This window comes from Chanos chanos, chromosome 8 (genome assembly GCF_902362185.1).
Source record: "Chanos chanos chromosome 8, fChaCha1.1, whole genome shotgun sequence".
In the NCBI taxonomy this organism is placed as follows: Eukaryota; Metazoa; Chordata; class Actinopteri; order Gonorynchiformes; family Chanidae; genus Chanos; species Chanos chanos.
In genome coordinates this window covers 14,384,485-14,407,379 of record NC_044502.1, presented here as the reverse complement: position 1 = coordinate 14,407,379, position 22,895 = coordinate 14,384,485, and the positions used below count along the sequence as shown (strand labels likewise).

The window sequence follows — 22,895 nt, the reverse complement described above, 5'->3', positions numbered from 1 at the left end:
CATAACTAACACGCCATTACCAAACAGTTCAAAGGGCACTGCTGTAGTGATGTTACGTTCTTGACTTAATGTCTTAGAATTTAGAATTCAGAATCTCTGTAATTCCACACACACACTTTTGAGCAGTGAGAAGTGAATTTAACTTCTGCATTTAACCCATCCTGTACACACCAATAGTGAGCACACACACACCAGGAACAGGGGGTGGTAGTTGGGGGTTAAGTGCTTTGCCCAAGAGCACTTCAGCCGTGGATGTTGTGGGAAGGGAAAGTGCTGTTCACCCACTCCCCCCCCACATTTTTCCTGCTGGTCCCAGGGACTGAACTAGTGACTCTCCTGTTCCCCATAATAGATTTGTGCTTTGACGAAAAAAAAACCCCAAAACAATAAAATATAACTTCTAGATTTATCTTCATATTTATTCCTTTACTTATCTATCTATCTATCTATCTATCTATCTATCTATCTATCTATCTATCTATCTATCTATCTATCTATCTATCTATCTATCTATCTATCTATCTATTCTAAACTTGTTTAAAATTCATTGGAGGACATAGTGGATTTTTAAGTGCCTTTTAGCTAAAAACTATGTACATTCAAAAGACATAATAATACTTATATTCATTTTAATATCAGAAGGCATTTAATTCTTTAACTTTGTATCAGGGAGAATCCTGAGGTTCCAGGTCAGGTTCACTAAACCATTGTCCAGTGTTACCATGAACTGCCTGAGGTGATAGTGAGTGCTGATTGGCTGATCATATTCAGGGTTTGTGTTTGTTGATCTGACTGTAGATCACAGATGGATCCTCAGATGACTCTGCCGCCACAGGGAAAAAATTAATGTTTCACCAAGTAGTTGCAGGTCAAATACAATATGTCGATACTTTTTTTAATTGAATACAGCAATGTAACAGCTAATAACACTGAATCAATACCTGGAGAACATACTGTAGATTAATAGCAATCACAGAAGAGCTTCTGTGCCGTGATGAGCACAGACCTATGATGACAATGTACAAACAGAGGTGGCAATATATTGTAGTGACATGATTTACTCACTGGGGGGCAGCACTGGCCCTGCTGATCTTCACAGTAGCATACTGCACATCCTCTTGCTGTTTGTCAGGCTGTGAATATTGAGCTGTGGAGTACAGACACACTTCCTCTCTCTTACAGCAACTGAACTGAACACTGTCATAGTGAACATCACCCTGATCATCAGTGTTCACTCTCTGTGTGAGGTCAGAGGTCATGGCCACAGCTGAAGCATTATCATACACTGAACCAGAGTCATCCTGAGAGAGAGAGAGAGAGAGAGGGAGAGAGGTACAAAGTCCTGCTACATGTTCAAAAGCCATGCGACACATTTTCTAATCTGCTTACCTGACTCTGATTCTCTGGACTTCCTGTGTATTCAGGTGAATTGGACATCTTCCTGTTGTGAAGATAAATTAAAACATAAATAAATAATTATGCAACAGAACAATTTATTACACTGTATTCATCTTTCATGGGAGTCTGCTGTAATTGTACAGATGAGTGAAAAAGAAATTTGGTGAAAGAGAATGCATGTAAATGGGAACACAATGAAATGAAATGTTCACCTCTTCCATAGAAAACCAATGATAAATACTGAAAGAACAGCAGTAACTGGGACTCCAATGGCAGCATACACAACAGTTCTGCACTTCACTGATCACAGAGAGAGAGAGAGAGAGAGAATAACTTTAAACTTTGACAGTTACATGTATTATCACTGAAATAATTCAGCCCTATAATTATTCCTATCAGTGCTTAATTGAAAATCTTTTGAAAAAAAGTCATTTCATATTGACCTGGACTGAAATTTCTCTGTCGGTTTACTCCCCAACTTTATTTGTCTTAACCAAACCTTACCCGACATTGCAACTGAAACCAGAGTCGACTTCTCAACTCCAATCTGATTCTGTGCCTCACAGTAGTAATGTCCACTGGACTCATGTGTCAAAGTGAAGTTTAGGTTTTTCTCATTGCCGACCTGAGAGATTACGTCATCTCTGATCTTATACCAGGTGTATGTGTGAACTGGTGGGTTGGAATCACTGCTGCAGGTGAGAGTCACTGAACTGCCCTCCACTATTTCACCAGAGGGACTGACTGACACTCTCATGTTCTTTGGGGAATCTATAAATGCATGGTAAATGTTGATTTTAGATTTTGTTTAAACTACATCTTTGTCCTATGCTCTATGCCCTGTGTTTCTAAATTACATGTTACCATTTATACTCTCTGTGGATAAATTAATATTCTGATGTACTCACATTTTACATTCAGGTGTATTTCAGTAGAGTTGCTGTTCTCAGCTCTACAGTAATACTGTCCACTGTCCTCAGAGGTGATGTTAGTGATGCTGTAATTCTGTTCTGATCCCATCAGTGAGGTTTCAGCTCCATTCCTCTTATACCAGATGTATGTAGGGTTGTTACTCAGAGTACAGGTGGTGTTACAGGTCAGTGTTACTCTCTGTCCCTCTCTCACTGTGTCAGGACTCACTGTCACATGCAGGTCTGAGTCACATATAGATGTCCAGAGTCAATTCCCCAGAACCAATCCCAGTGAAATTGTTTCAGTAAATAAGACTGAAATTAATATGTCATTTATTACCTGTGATAGTGAGAGAGACTGGGGGTTTGCCATAATATCTCTCTCCTTCTTTAGTGAGAAATCTGAAATAATAGTCTCCAGAGTCACTCTCCTTTAGATTTGTTATTGTCAGTGTGTGATGATTCTTTTTACTGTCATATTTCACACGTCCCTGATATTCCAGTTTTTGAATTAGGTCATCGGGCTCTTTCCCTCTTGTCATTTCATTGAACCAGAAAGTCTTAGTGACTGTGTGACCACTGGGATGTGTGTAAGAGCAGGATATGTCCACTGATGAGTCCTTTAAGGCACAGATGCTCTGACTGGTGTAAATTACACCCCAGCCATTCTGACTCACAACATCTGTAAGATTCACATATGAAACATTACACAATTCAAACCCTTTATTTCACCTCTCAGATTACTCCTGATGCATTTAGGCCTGCTTTAGTGACAGCCAATATTTAATATTAGCTTCTGCAATTATTAACATTATATTGTAATTATTAATATTACAATGAAAAGACTTAGATTTCATGTCAGTTTTATAGCTCTGAAATATGGTGCACTACAATGTAGTCATGCCATAATTAGTTTCCACAGAGTCGTCTTCAGTTGTTTAAGATCCATGCAGATAGGACACAATGAGGAAGAGGACAAACACCATGATTTTACATACCACTAATAAAGAAGCAATTGGAACATAAAAGGGTTCATACTTGGAACAGACCACAGCATTATGACATATACTATTGCAGCAGCTTCCAGGCACATTGTAATTTCAAGTCTGTAAAGGGATGAGAGGTATTTTACATATGAAAATAGATATTATAGATCAACACAGAGTGACTTTCAAAGTTCAGGGAGTTGCAATTCTTTTTTCTTGCCTTTCAAGGCAAACACATGAACTTAATATTCATGCTTCTTTAGTATATTCCCAACAGCATAAATGTAGGGTCAGTGAAGCTGTTCATAGATGTTAAAACAACGTATTGTTCTGCTACACTGCAGTAAGATATGATCAGCTTTCCTAGAACTTTATTTAGTGATGAACACTAACAATGAGCCATGTGATTAACACCAATGTCATTAACCGTCAAATACTTTTAGCGATGAGGAAGAGAGATAAAGACAGACAGAGACAAACAGAGAAAAAAAGAAATTGAGGTTGAATCACCATCACATGACCATATTTTCTCTCATTCAAGTCCCACATGTCTAGCTATTTTTGTACAGTACAAGTCTCTTGTCAAGTTCAGTCAGCTCAGCAGTAACCCAAACAGTACCTCCACTTCCCATGATTATTGCATATTTTAAATTTTAGATATTAAAAATCATAATGTACTTACTTAGAGGAGTAGACTTGTGAGATGTTGAAGTGACTGTATCTAAAACAGAACTGTTGAGTGTGAAGAATGCACTTGATGATCAAACCCTAATACAGGAAGAGGCACCTCTCTTGATTATTGTGGTAAACCACAGGGTTGCACTCATTCAGTCCATGAGTTACTGCAAACACTCTGGACCAACTGCAATCTGTCTGTTTCTTTACAGGGAGGGTAAAACTCCCCAAAATAAAAAGCATGATCACACAGTAAGACTACACATACAGGAACTAGATATGTCTTATTTGGTGAGTGACCTCAAAACAACCTTTTTGAATCATCATATCATCTGAACCCCATGTGTGAGTTATAATAAAGAAGGAATGCAAATGAATCTATGCTGGATTTCTTTTCTTTTTTCAGCATATGAGTACATTACGAATACTGTCTTCAACAAAAACTGCCCAGCCTTCTTGCAGATTAAAAATTGAGTTTTCTCACCAAAAAAGAGGAAGTTCCCGGTGGTGCGAATGGTGAATCACTCCCTCTACTGATGTCTGTACAGTACTGCAATGTTGTCATTTTGTTTATCCTAAAATCAAGTCCCGTGAGAGCCATAAGTTACTTAAACAGGAGCATGTTTTGTGAACAGGGAAACGATAATGTGAAATAATGATTGCTGTTCATTCATTTTCCAAAAATAAGAATACTCAGCAAACCAATCAGAGTGGAGTATTCAACAATGTTGTAAAGCATATAATTATTCCTCATTTAGAGCGTATCATTGCTGTAATTTCAAAAGATCCTACAGCTTAGATCTGAGTGACAACCTGAGTCTGTGCCATACAATAGTAATCAGCTTTTTCAGTTAAAAACAATTCCAGCATAGCCTAAAAGTGTAAACACAAAAGACTATTGAGTGTTGTACTAAATACAAGTTTATCTGATTACTGGATTTCAATCAGAATTATACTGGATTTACATACAACTGTAATACATTTTGTTTTCAGTACAGTATTAAAATAGACAACACTCATTGACAACTCTGTGAAGTATATGCTTTTCTGCTAAAGAAAAGATATGACATTAACATGAAAAATACAAACCATAAAGCCATTATGTACTCTAAAACCTTTAATAACAAAAGTAGGGATGAGTCAAAATGCATATACAGTAACATCAGAAATAAATAATATACTGTCATGAACTGAGAGAGACATGATTCCAGTGCAGGGAAACCTTTAATTCAAATTGTTATACAAATGCAAAATCAAAACAAGCAGGGTCTGATACACAAACACAGGCTACTGAGGGCTAGGCAATCTTGGAAGTCAAGTAACAGGCTATGCACAGAAAGGAAACAGGTTTTCTAACAGAGAACAGGGAAGCTAACCGGGAAAAGCACATCTCAGTACAAACAACTGGTTTGTGACTATATGTCCAAATATCCCTGTACCCCTATAAATGGAGATGGCTGGACTGGAAGACCAGGCGCCTAGGTGGAGCAGGCAGTGACCTGTGGCATGCTTGAGATGACGACACAGGCAGATTGGGGGACAACCAAAGTGACTGAACTGCGAGGACTGGACTCTTAGGCAATGGGACTGGTGACACCAGGGGTATTGCTGACATCAATCCAGGTGACAGGACTAAGAAATTGGGCTAAGCTGGCAGCAGCCCAGCTGGCAGGTGACAAGGCTAGAGGCTGGGGTGGAGCAGGCAGCTGAACTGCAAAGGCCTACAGCCTTTAAGAAATGGGAACTGAAACTTGAGGCTTGGTAAAGGCTGACATCCTAAGAGACAGGAGGCAACCTGGGAGGAACGAGTACTAGGACAGGAGGTGATTCAGCTGGATCACAGGATTCAGGAGGCAAATCAGGAGGAACAGGCATGAGAACAGAGGCCAGCAAAGGAGCTGGAGCCAGAGGCCACTCAGGAGGGACAAGAACTGGCACTGGAGACTTTGTCATCGCTGTGGATTTGATCCTGTAACAAACTGCGATGCAGATTCTATAGTTCGCTGACACCATTTTTGGATGGGCATGGGCTTGTGCTACAGGTGTGGTGACCTGTGGAACAACAGGCTCAGAAGCTGGTGGGGAGCTTGGAGCTACAGGAGCAGGAACAAGAACTGGAACCTCAGAGGTGATTGGGACTGGAACAAGAGCAGTAGCAGGAGCCTCTGCAGAAAAAGAACCAGGGACTGGAGCATCAGGCACTACTGCAGACACAGGAACTGGAGCTTCAGAAGCATCAGGAACCAACACCAACACAATTTCAGCAGCAACAAGAGCTGGGAATGGAACGGCAGATTCTGTTATAGGAAGAAGGATTGGCACTGGAGCTGCTGGGAATGAGACTGGAGCCACCACATGGATCTCAGCAGCAGGAACTGGGACCTTAGCATGGTCATCTGAAGCATTGGTTTCACCTTGTTGAATGAGCTGAAATAGGCTTGGGTCAAAGACAGACTAAAAAAGATACATGAACCATGCAAAACATTGGGTTTGCCTTCCACTTCTCCTGATGGTCAACTACCCACTGTGGTGCATCTCCTTTAAGTCTATTGACTGTTTATTGACAAAGTATTCAGATGACAATTAGAATGAAAAATTTGACTGCACTTCCATCCAGTCTCCTTCAATTTGTGACATAGCTTCCACTCTTCCATGTCGAAGATAGCTGCATAGCCAAGCTTGTATTTAAAATCCATCAGCATGTCAGTCAAGCAATGAGTCACTAATAAATGGTCTAAGGCCAAAGAAAAATCCTGAAAAACAGTAAAGAGTCATTTCTAACTCCTCAAGCAGTGCCAGGTAACACTCTTCCTTTCCTATCTCTCCTGAACACAGACTCTGACAATCTGTGCTCGTCTTATATCAGAGAGAGAACTTCAGCTTCATCACAATTTCAGCTTTAAAGCAACATACTTTACTCTGGTATTCCCTGATGTCAGAGGACTATAATTAGCAGATTTGATTGTGTAGAACTGGAGCAAAACCTCCAAACCCTGCAGCTTATGTCCAGAAGAGATGTTTTGTTTCCTCCAATTTGGTTAGACAAAAATACAAGCAGCATAGAAGTTTGTATAAGCGAAAGTCCATGTTTAATATCTTGGATTATCTCCTCTCTGATTCATGCACACCTCTTAGATCAAAACCGTACATGATTTTCTTAAACACACTCATTTCTTATGATCAAAAAGGGTATGTCAAACTTTGTTATAAAGCATGAAATATGATACAAAATAAACCGAAACATCTCCGTACATTTTATGAACATCAATGACATGATGAACATGAAGAAGCATTACTGTCGATCACCCATGACTTACTCATTTTCAAAACATATTTTTATATTTTTGTAACTAAAATGTAAAATTCATGGTGTGTTTTAAAATGGTGACCAAAGGTCTTTAATTGTTAATGTGTTCATACAATGTTGAATATAAATGCAATCAGTTCACTCACTTACATTAAAGAAACAGAGGATTACACACAAAACCTTTTCTATATTAAACTCACTGTTACAGATTTGATACAGTGAAGTGTGGAGATTTCAGATTTTTTCATTCCAAAAGAGAAACTGCTGAGTGTGAATACCAATCTTTAATACAGGAAGAGTCACCTCTCCTATTTGGGGGCCAAGCAGTGAAACTGCATAGGCACCCATTGTGTTTCTACCTTTTCTTCTTCTTCTTGTTATCATTGCAATCATATTTGACGGCAAAGTTGCCAAACAGGAAGTGAGGTCATGACTCATCGACAGTTTGATGTATCAAAACCACATGGACTCATGACCCCATTCAGCAGATGTACAGAAAAAGTCTGTGTCATTTGTCCACTGGGGGACGTTGCAATAAGCAAAAATGTATTTTTGCTAATAACTGTTGACGTGTTTGCCTGAAATAACTGATTCATGTCTGGTGCTGCTGTGGGAGGTCCAAAGACCTAGTCATGTCAACTTGTCATGTCAACCTAATTGATGCAGCCGTCATACTGCATTTCAAGTTTAAAAATTTTCACAGGCCACAAATTCTGTCCAGTCTTCCCCAAAAGTGGCACAGATGACCCTCAGACCACGCATCACAAAAGTTATTTGTTGGCTTTTCGATTTGCAAAACCATTCAGCCATTACATGCAATTAAAATTCAGCAGCGAAGCTGCCAAACAAGAAGTGAGAGCATATCTCAGCAACACTATGATGTATTGACACCAAGCTTGGTGTATGAACTTGAGATACCTTCCTGAGGACATGCAAAAAATTATGTGTCATTTGACCTCTGGGGGGGGCGCCGCAATAAGCGAAGACATATTTTTGCCTCTTAAGTGTTCATGTGTTTCTCTTAGCAAAAGTGAGTGTCAGGTTAATTGTCACTATCAGTGCTTTCAACATATTCAGATCAAGTGGTCATGGTGACTTTACTCTGCTTGGTCCCCACATTGCTGCTCGCAACTATATTTATATTCTAGTCTCTAAAGAACTTTACCATCATTTATTCTGTTTGTATTTAGAATAACATGTAACAGGCTCCATACTCCATTCTCACTGTCTTCACATTTTCATGGCACTGGTCTAATAGAGAGAGCAGGCATTACTTCACGTTATTTTCACATCATTTTCAAGTTTTAAATGAATTTTACTGTAACTTATCTAAACCCTTTCAGATTACCACAGGTGTGTTTAGGCCTCCTGTTAAAGTTCTCTTACATAGAACAGCTTCATCTGAGAAAAGAACTGATACACATGGAGAATACAGTAATTAACATTTTACTTTCAAAACCTCTGAGTTCATTTAGCTGTCATGTTCAGAGTCTGTAGTTTGAGCTGTACTTTCAAACATGAAGTTTTCTCTTTTTCTTAACATCGATAACATACAGTACAAATACATAATACTAAAAAGTTACATTCACATACCACGGTATGATATGAAAAATTATTGTGCAGCATGTCTATTTGTCCATTTTAAGAAAGGACAGTGAAGGACTTAGGGAGGAGTTGTGAATTCAGTGGTGGATTCTGCTACGGAGTGAATTTTCCTTTTTAGCCTCAGCTGTGTGGATGTGACCAAGTTCAGTGTGAATGTTAATTATGTTGAGCATGGGGAACTGTGTGGCTTTAAAGCATTGAACAAGCATAGTGTACATAGTCAGTTCTTCCTAAGAAGTAGTAGAAGCATTTAAAAAATACACACTATTATTGTAAATGAGACCAAATCCAGCTGCAAACAATACAGAGAAGTCAACATTAAAGATATCAACCCAAACCGTAAAAAGACAGAGAATTATATTGCCAATAAATATGAGGCTAATGTCAGACAGGGCAAAAAACACATTTCTAATCCTTTTATAAACAGACACATTCTCATAATTCAGACAGTAATTGTCACTGTGCTGATGGTCCTGTTCCATCCAGTGTGTGACACTTATCAATCTACATATAATAAACTACCTGACGTCAAACCGAACTGTGATTCAATGTCAAAACTCAAGGTTTGGAATTGATAATTTGGTTCCTTGGTTTGATTTGGCTGTAGAACAGATATTTCACCTGTTCATACTATCATGAATCAGAGAGAGACTTAAAGAAATAGAATGGAGATGGTTCTACAAGTTAATGTTAATCTCAGTCCCTAAGTCGCTGTATGAGGAAACAACTTCCCCTATATGAGCGAGAGATCACAATTGCAGTGCTAATTCACTGCCTTTCTGGTCTATGTGCAATAAGTAGAATCATTTCCACACTTTTCTGTACAATATTTGGCCTAGTGCAACCACCATAGTGTGACAAACCCCAATGTGCAAACTGATTAAAACTTCTTAGCCTTCAAACTTCTTAGCCTAGCTACATGTATATACACACAAATATAGCCTGGATACTCACACACAAACACACCTACACACACATATACCAGCACACACATACACACATAAGGCCATGTTTACACCCCTATTCCTGTAAGCTTTTATCTTATTTAGTCTGTGGGCTGTGGAGATTAGTGTGCCTGTAACTCATGGTAAACCATGTTGGAACACTCAGTACTTCAAAGAATGAGGGGATAAAAAGTCGATGAGATCCAGGTGAGACTAACAGTGAAGGGGAGGCAGAATGTGGCCAGACAAGGAGTGACTGTACCCAGGGCTGTCTGGAAGCAGCTGTGACAAAAATGACATATAATTCAACTGTATAGACATTTTTAAAAAACAAATTTCTGACTACTGTACCATTTTAAAATGGCTTGTATGGTTTTATGGTTGTGAGGTTTGCAGAAGTTGTTCAACATGGAAATGTGTCATTTTGTGAGGACTTGTGAAAAGGTCACCAATAAGGAGGTTAAAGAAGTACACCTCTGCTGGACAGCAACAGCTGATCTGATGCAGTAGTATTTTACCACTGTAATTTGGAGACAAGAGTTCTTGTTGCATTTTCAAGGGTTCCAAAAATGTTTTCAACAACTTTCTATATGGTAGCTACAGTAATCCATTAAAAATTATTCTCTGCCTGTGATGTATCATAATCTTTGCAGACGCAAACATAAAAAATATGAAATACCAGTTTTCTACTTTGTAACAGTATATCATAGGTGTACTGATTTTTCTGCAAAAAATTAATCATTTTCAGAACCACAATGCTGCCTTTGTGTGACACAAATACATTGAAACACTGTTATGGCTAAATATGAATCAAACATTAAAAAACAAATATTCACTAAATGAAATACTTGTGTAATCATGGATGTGTGATTTTTCAACAATATGTGGAGCGAGGCTGAAATAAAGGAAAATGGTAATGAAATAGAGAACTGCTTCATATCCCCAATCCTTTCCTCCATTGTGGAGGTTTGATCGAAAATGTAGTGCTATTGTGAAAATATTAAGATATTTAACATACTTTTCAAAGCGTTACTTTCAACTGTATACATGTCTAAAGGACTCATATCACTTGCTGCTTGAACAGATATGTATGTTGATGAACCCTAATCCTGTTCTACCCAAGCTCTGTAATACATTCAAAACACCTGAAACCTGGAACTTTCAATTCTGCCTTGCTTTTCATTTTTTTTTTTTGAGTCTGGAAGAATGTACTTATGAGTGCTGTTTTATTTTTTATTTCTACACTGTTTGGCGACGAACATCAGAAATTTTTTAGCCTTTTTATTGCACCATCAGTAAATACTGTGTTAGAGCTGTTTAAGCCATCCTCTTCCTTGACCCTTTCTCTGGCCCTGATTCCCTTGATCTGAAATTCTCCTCTCTATTTCCCAGGCCTCACTGTGCTCCAGACCAGTGCACATCCAAGCGAAAACCACTCGGCATCACATCGAACAAATGCCAGGCTCAACGCGATGTTGTGGCCGCATGCATACCATCTGGAGACATACTGATAAGAATCAATATCACCTCAGGACAGGGCTGTAGGACTCGAGTCCAGTCTCAGACTCAAGATGTTTTTTCTGTTTTTTCGGGAGCAAAACCTCCAAACCCTGCAGCTTATGTCCAGAAGAGATGTTTTGTTTCCTCCAATTTGGTTAGACAAAAATACAAGCAGCATAGCAGTTTGTATAAGCGAAAGTCCATGTTTAATATCTTGGATTATCTCCTCTCTGATTCATGCACAACTCTTAAATCAAAACCGTACATGATTTTCTTAAACACACTCATTTCTTATGATCAAAACGGGTATGTCAAACTTTGTTATAAAGCATGAAATATGATACAGAATAAACTGAAACATCTCCGAAACATCGCCTCACTGTGCTCCAGACTTGTCTTAGACTAGTTGGTATTTGCACTTGGATTTATCTCTGTCTTGGCCCTTGGTCTCATCAAATACTCTAGTTCAGGGGTGGGCAAATCCGGTCCTGGAGGGCCATGGTCCTGCTGTTTTTCTTGTCAGCTAACTAAATACTATCTGTGACTGGCTGAAGAGAGTGCACACCTGTTTGCAAGGTGAAAATCAACAGGTAACTAAGAGGTGAAAACAAAAACCCGACAGGTTACTGGCCCTCCAGGACCGGATTTGCCCACCCCTGCTCTAGTTGATCTCAACCAAGTCCAGCTGCCTTTAGTTGTGTTTTTTTTTCTCATGTAACTTCACCTTCAAAGCAAAATCATTGATTAAGCGAGCTTGTTCAGAAAATGGGCACTGGTTTAAATCACAAATACGGTCTAACAGCCTTCTCAGGGTGGGGTTTACATGCTGTTTTGTCTTTGGAGAGTGTTGAGTGTGATATTAAGTGAAATGGCTATACTTAAAGTAAATAACATGACCTAATTTGATCCTACGGTGCTGTTACACGGTTAAAAATTATCATCTTAAAATATAAGATCACGCAATTATTATAAACAGGTAAGTAAGTGATCTCAGAAAGGATTCTTTGTTTTCTGTCTTGGTCTTGACTCTCTCTCATTTAGACTCGGTCTTGACCCGATATGATTATGGTTATAGTGAAGTGAAGTGATGTTAGTATTCAGCCAAATATTCACAGTGAACCATTTACTGTAACTTGTCCATATCACTGACACAGCAAAGTGTTGTCAAAATACAGCAGCATCAAACATGGACATATAGTGAAAACCTTTTTTTAATTGTGTGCCAGTTAGTTAAACAATTAAAATGCTTATCTTTTAATAACTATCTTACCAAAATTTTCAATCATTTCTAAAGACTCAGTAAACTGGTCAAGTAGTAGTAGAGGAAACAAATGAATGCACTTCAACAACCACATTTCCATGATCATTTTAATCTGGTTACATTTTCCTGTCAGTTTATTATTGTCTTGATTCAGTGCAAGGTCTTCTGTTTTTTCAGGTTCAGCTATGAAAAGTTCATTCTTCAAACAGACTACCTTCAGACATCAACATTTTGATTGCCAGTAGTAAATGATTACACAATAGATAATAACACTAAATGTTTTTAGGACTTAATAGGATTGACACCACAGTTTACAATCGACTTTATCTAAGTAGGTCAGTCTGCTCTCTTTTCTGTCTCTTGACTTCTTGTCTCCTCTCCACTGCATGCATGTTTTTGCATTTAAATCCTGAGAAATTTCATCCACACTGGTCACAGTGGGCAATGACAAGTACACTGTAATGCAGTGACAAACTTTGTGATTGTAAGTCATAGGCAAACAGGTATCTCTGTGAGCAAAATTATTTGTAGTGCTTCCGATTACAGTGAATCAGTGTTAAAAAGTGATTAATGATTAACATTAAAAACTCAGCAGATTACATTTAGGTCTGGGTTGTTGTAGTTGCACAGTACAACTACAAATGATTTCAGTAGTACAGTGTTGTACAGTGTTGATTTCTGTAGTCCAGTCAGAGTTGCAATCAAGAGTACATGGTGAGATACATCCACTGAAATAAGAAAGAAACAGCCCTAGTTCAGATGGTAATTGATACAGTAGATATTCTTACAGGGCTAAAAGAAGATCTAGTCATGAAGCAGGTTACCGATCATGCAATTAGATGACACACAGTCCATATTCAAATGGGCTCAGATGCATATTTTGTCCTGCTGTCAAGGCTCTCTTTCAAAGGTAAATTCATATGTTTTCTCTTTCTTGGTTTGACTCAGTGACTAAATCTCTGAGGCATTTGCTCTGTACAGAGAAATTATTGATGTTTCTACCTCATTTTCTCCAAGATGCATCTCTCCTCCGGCAGCAATTTTTCTGAATATTTCTGTGGAGAAAAACAGGTGGGATTCTACCTTTTCCACCTTAATAAATTGTTATTGCCCTATAATGGCAGAATTACAAAAATAATGACACTGTCCACAAACCTAGGAAGAACATAAGCCTGCAAAAATAAAGATGCACACATGGCAACATGTCAAGGAACCAAGACAAATAAAGTTTATTGCCCTGAGCAGTCCTTGTAAGACATAGCATAAACTATTATGGTTTTTGACTGTCCAATGAGTCATCCATACCCAGATTCAAATTTTACCTTCACTTTCTCTAAGAGATTCAAATACAAGGTATATTCCATCTCCATAAGCAGTCTGAAACACCATGGAAAATGGTACATGCTGTTATATTGTTTTGTTTTGTTTTTTGCTTTTTTTGAAGAGTATGTTAAATGGCACTACTATACCTGAAACTAAAAAAAGTATGTCCCAGCTGGGCACAATCTTATATGTTTTGGACTTAAAATATGTACTTAGTTTTGGACTTACTGGCCATAGACTCCATACGCAAGATTAGACAAATGAAGCTCTCCAGTGACATTTCCCCAGTAGAGCCACCGTAACGCAAGGCCATGAGGTTCAGCATGTGATCATTCAAACCAAACCCTGAGACAGGTGTCAAGAACAATATTAGAGCATTCATTATGTCAGAGCAGTCTTTGATCCAACACTATCAACTCCCAAATATGCAGAGTCAAGATTAGAATTCTAGTAATCATTAGTTATATCTGGAGTTCAATGAGGATCTTTTGTAAACTGTGATACATATTTATGAGACATTGTTTTCTTTTGCTCAGTAACGAAGCTCCAGTAAAATTACATTTTCTCCAAATAAGTCAGTGTTATAAGGCGCCTTCACCTGCAGCCTCGAGTGCATTTCTCAGTTCATTCATTGATAGATTTCCCGTCCGAGAGACATCCGTGCGATAAAAGATGTCCTGTGAAACATATCCAAAACAAAAGGAGAAAACAGATATAGTAATGTAGATTATATATTACCATACCATATATACCATATATTATATAAATATTACAGGCGTTTTGATTCATTACCCTGTACAGGACTGCTCGTTTCCACAAACGTATGAATTCATCTTCATTAAGTCGTCCAGAGACAGACAGCTGGCATAGACTGCAGTTAAGAAGACATTTCAAACAGACTACAAATAATTAAAATTTCAGTTCATTTAATTTTGTTTTTATCTTAAATACTACTCATTTCTCAGATATTATTCCATCCAAGCATTTAAACAAAGTCATGTGACATTGAACAGTAAGTCAGTAAGTGTGAAGGAAGTTGGAACTGCAGGTAAGATATGGAGAAAACTACAGACTATAAATTACCCTAAAGCAACAAAGATAGTCTACAGTCTGTTACAAATTCATCTTTTTCCAGATATTTTGTTTGCCAATACTTTTAATACTTGAGTCTATAAAAGTACTCTTTTTAATACATGACACTTTTTCAGGATCACAGTTGAATCTCTATGGCTGATATGATGATATCTATATCTTTATCTCAACTGCGGTATCTTACCACTCCTGTCCCCAACAGAAGCAACTGAGCAACACATAAGAACTGTGAGATCCATTTTCATGTGGCTACAGGTGCGGCTAGGTATATTTATTAGGAGTTGTCCTCTTACACTGTTTTGGCATCTGTTAATTGCTAAGTGACGCTACATGAGTTTTTTCTTTTTGTAAGCTATAAAAGATACATCCATCATTGCAACAATGCTGTGGCAGGAGTCCAAGCTGAAGTTTGTCTTTTTCTGTGAAAATCCTGAAAGAAAAAACTTTTACAGTTCACATACATACACAGATACATACATACATACATGCATATGTACATACATACATACATACTGGCAAACATTGGCCTACTACATATTGTGAATTCTCCAAACCCCTGTAAATTTTACCACTTAGAAGGTTTTCATTCAACAATTTCTGAAGCTGTTCTGCATCCACTTCCTTATACTGTAACAGAGAAGAGCATTTTATTCAAGTATGTTTGGTCCACAATAATAATCCTTTTATTTCACGAGTAATTCGGGTTAGAGAAAGTTATAACCTTACCCGATCTGTGTACTGAAGAAATGGTGATGCTTTCTGATCATTTTCAGTCCAATTATTAGCAGGAATGGTCTAAAAATAAAAGATTATTATTAATTATTGGTTTTCTCTAAATTTTTTCTAGATATTTAAGTTTAGATAGAAAAAAATCTTGGTCCTATGTACCTTTGTTATGTCCAGTTTGCGATTGGAATTCTCCCTTAGGAAAGGTAATAAATACATTAAAAATGTTTTATTATGCAAATCCTTAACATAAGACATAACGATTAAAAGCATAAACATGGTTATGTGTTACTATGTGAACTAAGAATAAATAAAATGAAAAAAAAAACTGATACTCACTCAACCTGGGCCTTTGTCCTTGAGAAGATGGCCAAGATAAAGGAAGAAGTCTCGTCTGGATTGAAGGTTGATGGGACAACAAGATACGCACCAGGTTTGAGTCTAAAGAATTCAATCACCTCACGAGCATTCAGATATTTTTTGGTTCGTGCAACAGGACGGTGTCTTTTGAAAAAAGATGCAGGGAACTTTCCTGTCTGCCCCTCTAGCTGAACACAGAACGATACAGTGGTTAGAGTGGATACAGTTATCAATCATAAAAGGATTTTTTTTTCAGTTTATAGAAAGAGTAATTTTCTACAACGCCTTCATCAAAGTAAGGTTCAATAAATGACCTTACATGGCTAAAAGCCCTGCTGAGTGAAAGAGACAAGCTCTATCAACAAACCACGTTTAGCAGGTATGAGTGCTTCAGATAAATTGTATACAGTCAAAAACTTACATGTGATGGCACCTGTAAGAGTCAGGGGGAAAAGGGGTGGGGAAAAAACTGTTGTTAATATATGACCAGGTACAAGTAAAGGACTGTCTGTCTCATAGACAGAAAACAAATCAAAATCTTATGCTGGAAATCCACCTCATAAATGCTGAAGCCTATGTGGAAATAAGCTGCTAGATGTCTGTGTCTCTTGTCAGACTTCTGCATGAGGGACACAAGGATGTTTGGATCCTTGTCTGCAGAATCATCATCCATTTTGCTGAGCTTGACATAATACTGAGGATTTTTCCAGAAACTGTCTACAAGAAAACAATACACATTTTAATCAATTCAATTTACTGTGTATGGGAGGAAACAAGATAATACATACATATCACAATCTTTTTTTCATGAACAGTGAAATGAGAAAAGAGCATCTCTCTCTCTCTCTCTCTCTCTCTCTCTCTCTCTTTTATATTTTTTTAAATGTTCAAGTTTTCTGTGGGATTTTTGTAGAATCTACCTGGAATGTACAAGAAAATGTACCTAGGTCATTAGTAGAGCCACCTGCTGTAGTTCCTACTACCCATCTGCCATGATGGAATCGAGATGTCCAGTGACTGGCAGGAGTGCCGGCTAATACATCGATGCTTTGACTGCAAATATTCAATTGTGTGAAGTTTTTCAGGAAGTCTTCCATGGACATCCTACAGAGGTCAATATATTAATTTTGAATTTTTTCTGAAGTGAAATAAAAAAAAAAAGATACAGCAGGAAAAGATCTAAGATTTAATTGAACTAAAGAAGTACAAGATTTGAGACTCTTCTCCAAGAGAATAACGTCTATTTACCAGAACTCGCCGTTGTCAATTATATTGTTGAATTTTTGAGTCTCTTCATTCACTGTTTTCCACATTGGTGACCTACATATATAAAATAAAATATTTTGAGAAGAATGTATATCTTTGCAATTCAAAATGGTGTTTGGCAACATATATAAACAATGCTCACTGCTTGAAATTTCACAGAGACCTCCCTTTCAATTTGCAAAATTGTCAGCAAATCATATCATAAGACACCTGAGAGAACATCAAATTACAATAGGCATCTCACCAGAATGCACCCTCAGAGATGAGGTTTTGTTACCCAAATTATCTCATATTAACTATTTGCTTCTAGCTTCATCAGAACGCTTGATTACTTACGCTCAGGCTAGTTTACATGAACAACCAACTGATCATTATTAAATTACTTATGAGTGTGTTTATATAATCTTGTGACCTGGTCTTGGACTCAGACTTAGGTATCAAGATTCAGTTTGGATTTAAAGCAACAGTATTGATCTCCAACACAAATCCAGTTTATTGTATATCATTGTACACTTTTACAGTAGGTCATTATGCACACCCTGAAAAACAGAATAGGTGTACCAAAACTTGTTTGTAAGATCAAGGTAAGGAAAAAATATAAGGGAAATATTTAAATGAATTTGAATCATAAATATAAGGCTTATGTTCTTACCGGTCACTCCAGTCACCGGTCCACTCCATATAGCCCCAGGGGTTAAATATTCTCACCAGTCTCACTGGGCAACCATTGCTTATTGCCTAGATGGAGCATCATTAATCATTTTACATGAACAATAATTTATGTAAATAATCATTGACATAATCATTACAACCTTTATTTAAATAACTTTGCTTTAAAAACACATACGCAGCCATAAAAGTTCAAGGCATCATCTGGGGAACAATGAAGTGCAGTTTAAGTTGTTTTACGTTAAACTGACCTGTTAAATAAGCAGGCAGCATTGAACACATGAGTAATTTCATACAATATCTTGGAAGCTCAAAAAAAATTTTTTTTTCTTAGTTTGAGGAAAGTCTCTAGTATCAGCCACAGTGTCGCATATAAGAAGAAAGTTTAAACTTACTTTCATGACGCCTGTAATCGCATAGGCGTGTTCCTTTACAAGACCATTGGGCAACAAGCTGTTATTCCATGTTGCCTAAAACAAATTCATGCAGGACAGATAATGACTGACTGGTCCTCGTCACTTCATCACATATTGACTTTTCATATTTTGTGATAGAGCTTTGGACAGATTGGTTTGTCAAAACTTTAAACTAAACTTAAACACTTGCCCCTGGAGGAGTGCCGCAACCCATCAGAGATTCAGACTGTCCTGCTCTACACATTAGCTCCCATAGTTGCTCTGGTGGCTCATTCAGCTGAAAGGTCATTGCCAGTCCACCAGTGAAGTCCATCAGTGCTTCACTGATGTTACCTTTATCCATGTCTGCATAAGATCCACAGACCCTAAGAGAGCGAAAACACACCTGTAGTCTCCAGAAGGAAGGCTGAACTTATCAGAGGTTTACTAAAGGTCTTACTTGGCATAAGCTTTCTCCAGCAAAGCAGGCCAGAACTCAGTTAGATCTCTCGAATGAGCAAAGATTGGTTTTCCGTCGAGTGTGGGCAACTTGTCATCAATCACAACTTCGACCCATTCTCCAAATCGCCAGAACTGTCAAAATAGTGGAAGAATATGATGATTTGAAAACAACTGTTATTTTTAAAGGGGTCAAAACAGCAATATGTCACCATAATACATAGTTGTAACAATTATGTCTGTCATAATTAATACCTGGCCTGAAGTATGGGTCCTACACATAGAAAATGAGAATTTAGGGACTTCCTTTTGAGGTAGACAGCACATATTCCTGTCTCACCCTTATTTTTTTTCCTGTGGATGGTATCCTCCTTTGGTTGGGGCCAAAGGCCTGGGAGCTTTAGGGTGCAGCACAACGTTTTTGCTGATGCTAGGATCGTGCTCTTCTGGACTGAGATCAGTGTGGTCAACACTAGGTTCTGCTGGAGCATTACCCTGGTTTTCACCTCTGACATTCTCTCTTGCTCTTTCTTCAACCCCTGGTATTTTTTCAGCATCTCGTACTCTTTCTTTTTGATGTCACCATCACTTGGTATTGCCACATCTATAGCCATTGCCATGTTCTGTGCCTTATCTGTTATCACAGTATCTTAGCCTTTACTTGTTTATCTGTCTGGATCTTGAAGTCCCACAGGTTGTTTCCACCACTCTCTGTAGTGCCTCCCCCATTTGGACTTGGGAGTGTCCAATCTGTATTGTTTACTTTTTCCAGCCATTAGTAAGACCATGTAAACCAACCCTGATATCTGTCACTGACACAGTACATTGGAGGGTCTTATTCTGCCTGCTTCCACATTATCCACATCCTCTATATGTTTGAGGATTATCTCAGTTCACGATATGTATATGCCCCTGACTGGGGAAGAATTTGCTTTCCTATTCTCACATTTCGACCAAATAACATGCCTCACAGTTGAAGACTATATCCATGCCAGGAAAATGAGAGAGATATTTACAACTGTCACACCCTGGTTCTCTCTTTCTGCCTCAGTTGGCTATTTTAAGTTAGATTTATACTGCACTTTCTGATTGCTTAATTTGTGAATCATTAGTTCCACCTGTTTTCGGTTAACCTAAGCCGTTTCTCAAAATGTGTTCTTCTCTGTACTTGTGTTCCTGTGGACTTGTGAAATGTCATCAGTCATGGCCGAAGTACCGTTCCATTTCAAAGTTCACATCTAGCCAAGAACAGATCAAATACCCGGATGTGTTCTTGATTTGTGGGTTTTATCAAGGATGCATCAGGAGGTGACTTGTGTGGTCCTGGAGAGTCAAGTTTCCCCGAACAAATTTCATTCAATTTCACAGAAGTTGCGATAGCAGAAGACGAGCTACCAAAAGACTATAAATTTCGTATCAGGACTGTTGTTCTGTCACCAAATGTAGTTTTTCAGATTTTCCAGGCGAGAAATTAATATTTCAGAATTCGAATATGGGTCGGTAGCACCCCCTTAAAAGTCCTTAATGTTCGGAGAAGTGACATCTACTAGCAGACTGAGCTAGCTAGCTCCAGAGCCTCTAACCAGCAAGAATGCAGTTTGAGCGTACTGCATCCTCCCGTGTCATCGAGAGTCCAGACTCCCAAGTTGAACTTGCAAGTCCGAACTCCCAAGAACGGGAGAACATACTTGGTGTAGTTCGTATTGAGAAATGGCTCTAGTCTTGCTCTGTTCTATGTAAATACTCCTGGTTTTTCCTTCTTCTTTGATGTGGAATTGCATTGTCAACCGGTTGTGTATACCTGAAGCCTGAATCCTAACCTGTAAATTCCAAGAAGCATTTGTCTCATCCTCTTCAATTCAAATAAAACTGACAAACCTGCACATGCATCCATAACGTCCTTCAAACCACGACATTAATGCATGTAGACTGCTCATTTAAAGTCAGATAATGTTTCAATATGATTCTAACATGCAAATCTGCCATTTTTGGCATATTGGCATATTAACAGCAGCTAATTTATCAAAATCCTGTCACCAAGCTGACAACAGTTGGAAGGTTATTTATAAATGAGAGTTTCACTTGATGAACTGTAGGATGCATTACTAAGCAACAGCGGAAAAGATACCTTACCCTGAAGTGAAAAATCCCAGCATAATTATCTTGAAATGTCTGTCCAGTCTGAAGAACATGATCCATTACCGGCCTATGAAGTGTCAGTGCTCCAAGAGAGGCTAGAAACCAGCAGTTTCCTTAACACAAATACACACAAAATAAAATTAATAATATTAACTTTTTAATGAAATTTACAGATTAAATTGAAGTTTTAAGCACAAATGCTCTCATGATTTTACCTGATTATTTGAAATAGGGATGACTAGTTTTTGATAAACTATTAATTACAGGTGGATTAATAGGAGTGTGTGCTGACAAGCACAAAAATCCAAGTAGATCATAGCATAACCATGCAAATGGTCAAAAATCAGGTTTATAGTATACTAGCTAACTTTCACCAGTAACTTCATTCATTTCAAATCTATTGGAGACCATATGGGTGCATTTCAAAAATTACACTGCTAATCAGTGCAATTTATTAAAGAATTAATCCTAAGGGCTGGGACATAAACAAACAGTGAGATCATAACATTTAAGTCCTGAACCTGAGGAAACAGCATCACTTAATTCTGCACTGTTAAAACCTTTTAAAATCTGTTTATAGTTAGCCACTCTGACCCATTCCTAAGCATTTTTTTAATTAATAATAATAAAAAAAACAATAGTTCAAATTAATCAGGGTGATGTGTTCACTTTTCAAAACAATTCACTGTTAACAATAAAAAGAATAAAGACACATTGCTGTGAAACCATGAGGTTCAAAGATATTATATATGTAAATTTTGTCCTGAGTGTGCACCAAGTCATGTTATCTGTTTTATGATCTGTTTTAAGATGTTTTAGAGAGGAGGATCTGTTTAACTTACCCAAGGAACTTGACTGAACAAAATCAAACCTTGATGTATTTTTGAGAATGAAGCAAGGGTTTGAAACAATTTCCTAAGGACATGAACAACATTAAAAAGCACATGTAAAGACAAATTCTAATATCATTACCACTCATCAGTAATCTGACATATTAAGAGCATATGATTGACTAGCATCTGGTCACATCGTTATTTTCTCAGGACTTTTGAAATATGCAATTTATCATAATTCCTTACTTCCATGACACCATATGTAACTGTGCATGTTGACCCACAGTATTTAAAACAAATTACACTTTACATGTTTTAAGATGAAGGCACAAACCTACCTGTGGTCTCAGCCACCTGACTCTTGGAAGCAGGTCAGGACTTAGTATCCCTTGACCAATAGACTTTCTGTCTGGGGGGAACATGCCATCAATGAACCATAGTTTGTTCATGAGACAATGCTGCTGCAGGTGTCTGAAGTCTTGGTCCATGAATTTCAGAGGAGCATCACGAGACCCCTGACCGTGTCTCCTACTACGTTCAGATAGGATACTCAAGCACACACCAGGAGGAGGCATTCTTGCTACTGGAAATGATCTGTTTTAAAATGAACAGACACAAACAGTTAGATTTTATGTATCATATGACACACCCTGACAGTCAGAAGAACTTATCTAAAGAACAGTACAATATCTTTTATTGCAGACAGTACATTGTTGTACAGCCACACTGACAGCTTGTCGGACCATAAATGCCAAACATATCATTTTCTTGTTTTTAAGGCAGACTTCCTATAACAAATATTCTGAGTGACGCTATTTACTGATATGTACCCTGAAAAGATCTAAGAGAATAGAATGGATTTCATTGCTACAGCTTTACCCTCTCTGAAGATGTCTGAGTCCTTGTGTTCTCCAGAGGAAGCTGGTTTATACTAATGGACTGTCTGTAGATTGTCCCAGATATCTGTCTTCCAGCAGTTGGCAGCAGCGCACATTTAGCATTAATGCTCAGATGACATCAGGACTCAAAGTTCAGTGTCAAAACAT

General features: G+C 38.0%; 1 protein-coding gene across 1 annotated transcript; it reads right to left on the bottom strand.

Moving 5' to 3' along the window:
* Window positions 1–13,262: 13,262 nt before the first annotated feature.
* LOC115819319 (calpain-2 catalytic subunit-like) lies at window positions 13,263–22,424 on the bottom strand. The gene is made up of 19 exons (XM_030782880.1): window positions 22,188–22,424; window positions 21,859–21,931; window positions 21,011–21,129; window positions 18,879–19,012; window positions 18,624–18,804; window positions 18,419–18,493; window positions 18,007–18,092; window positions 17,337–17,408; window positions 17,032–17,192; window positions 16,645–16,805; window positions 16,506–16,521; window positions 16,073–16,272; window positions 15,572–15,629; window positions 15,368–15,432; window positions 14,703–14,771; window positions 14,509–14,587; window positions 14,139–14,255; window positions 13,590–13,642; window positions 13,263–13,315 (listed from the first exon to the last, which is right to left on the bottom strand). Exons 1-19 carry the CDS (start codon window positions 22,422–22,424, stop codon window positions 13,289–13,291), a joined length of 1,983 nt encoding a protein of 660 aa, XP_030638740.1. The 3' UTR covers window positions 13,263–13,288.
* Window positions 22,425–22,895: the final 471 nt, after the last annotated feature.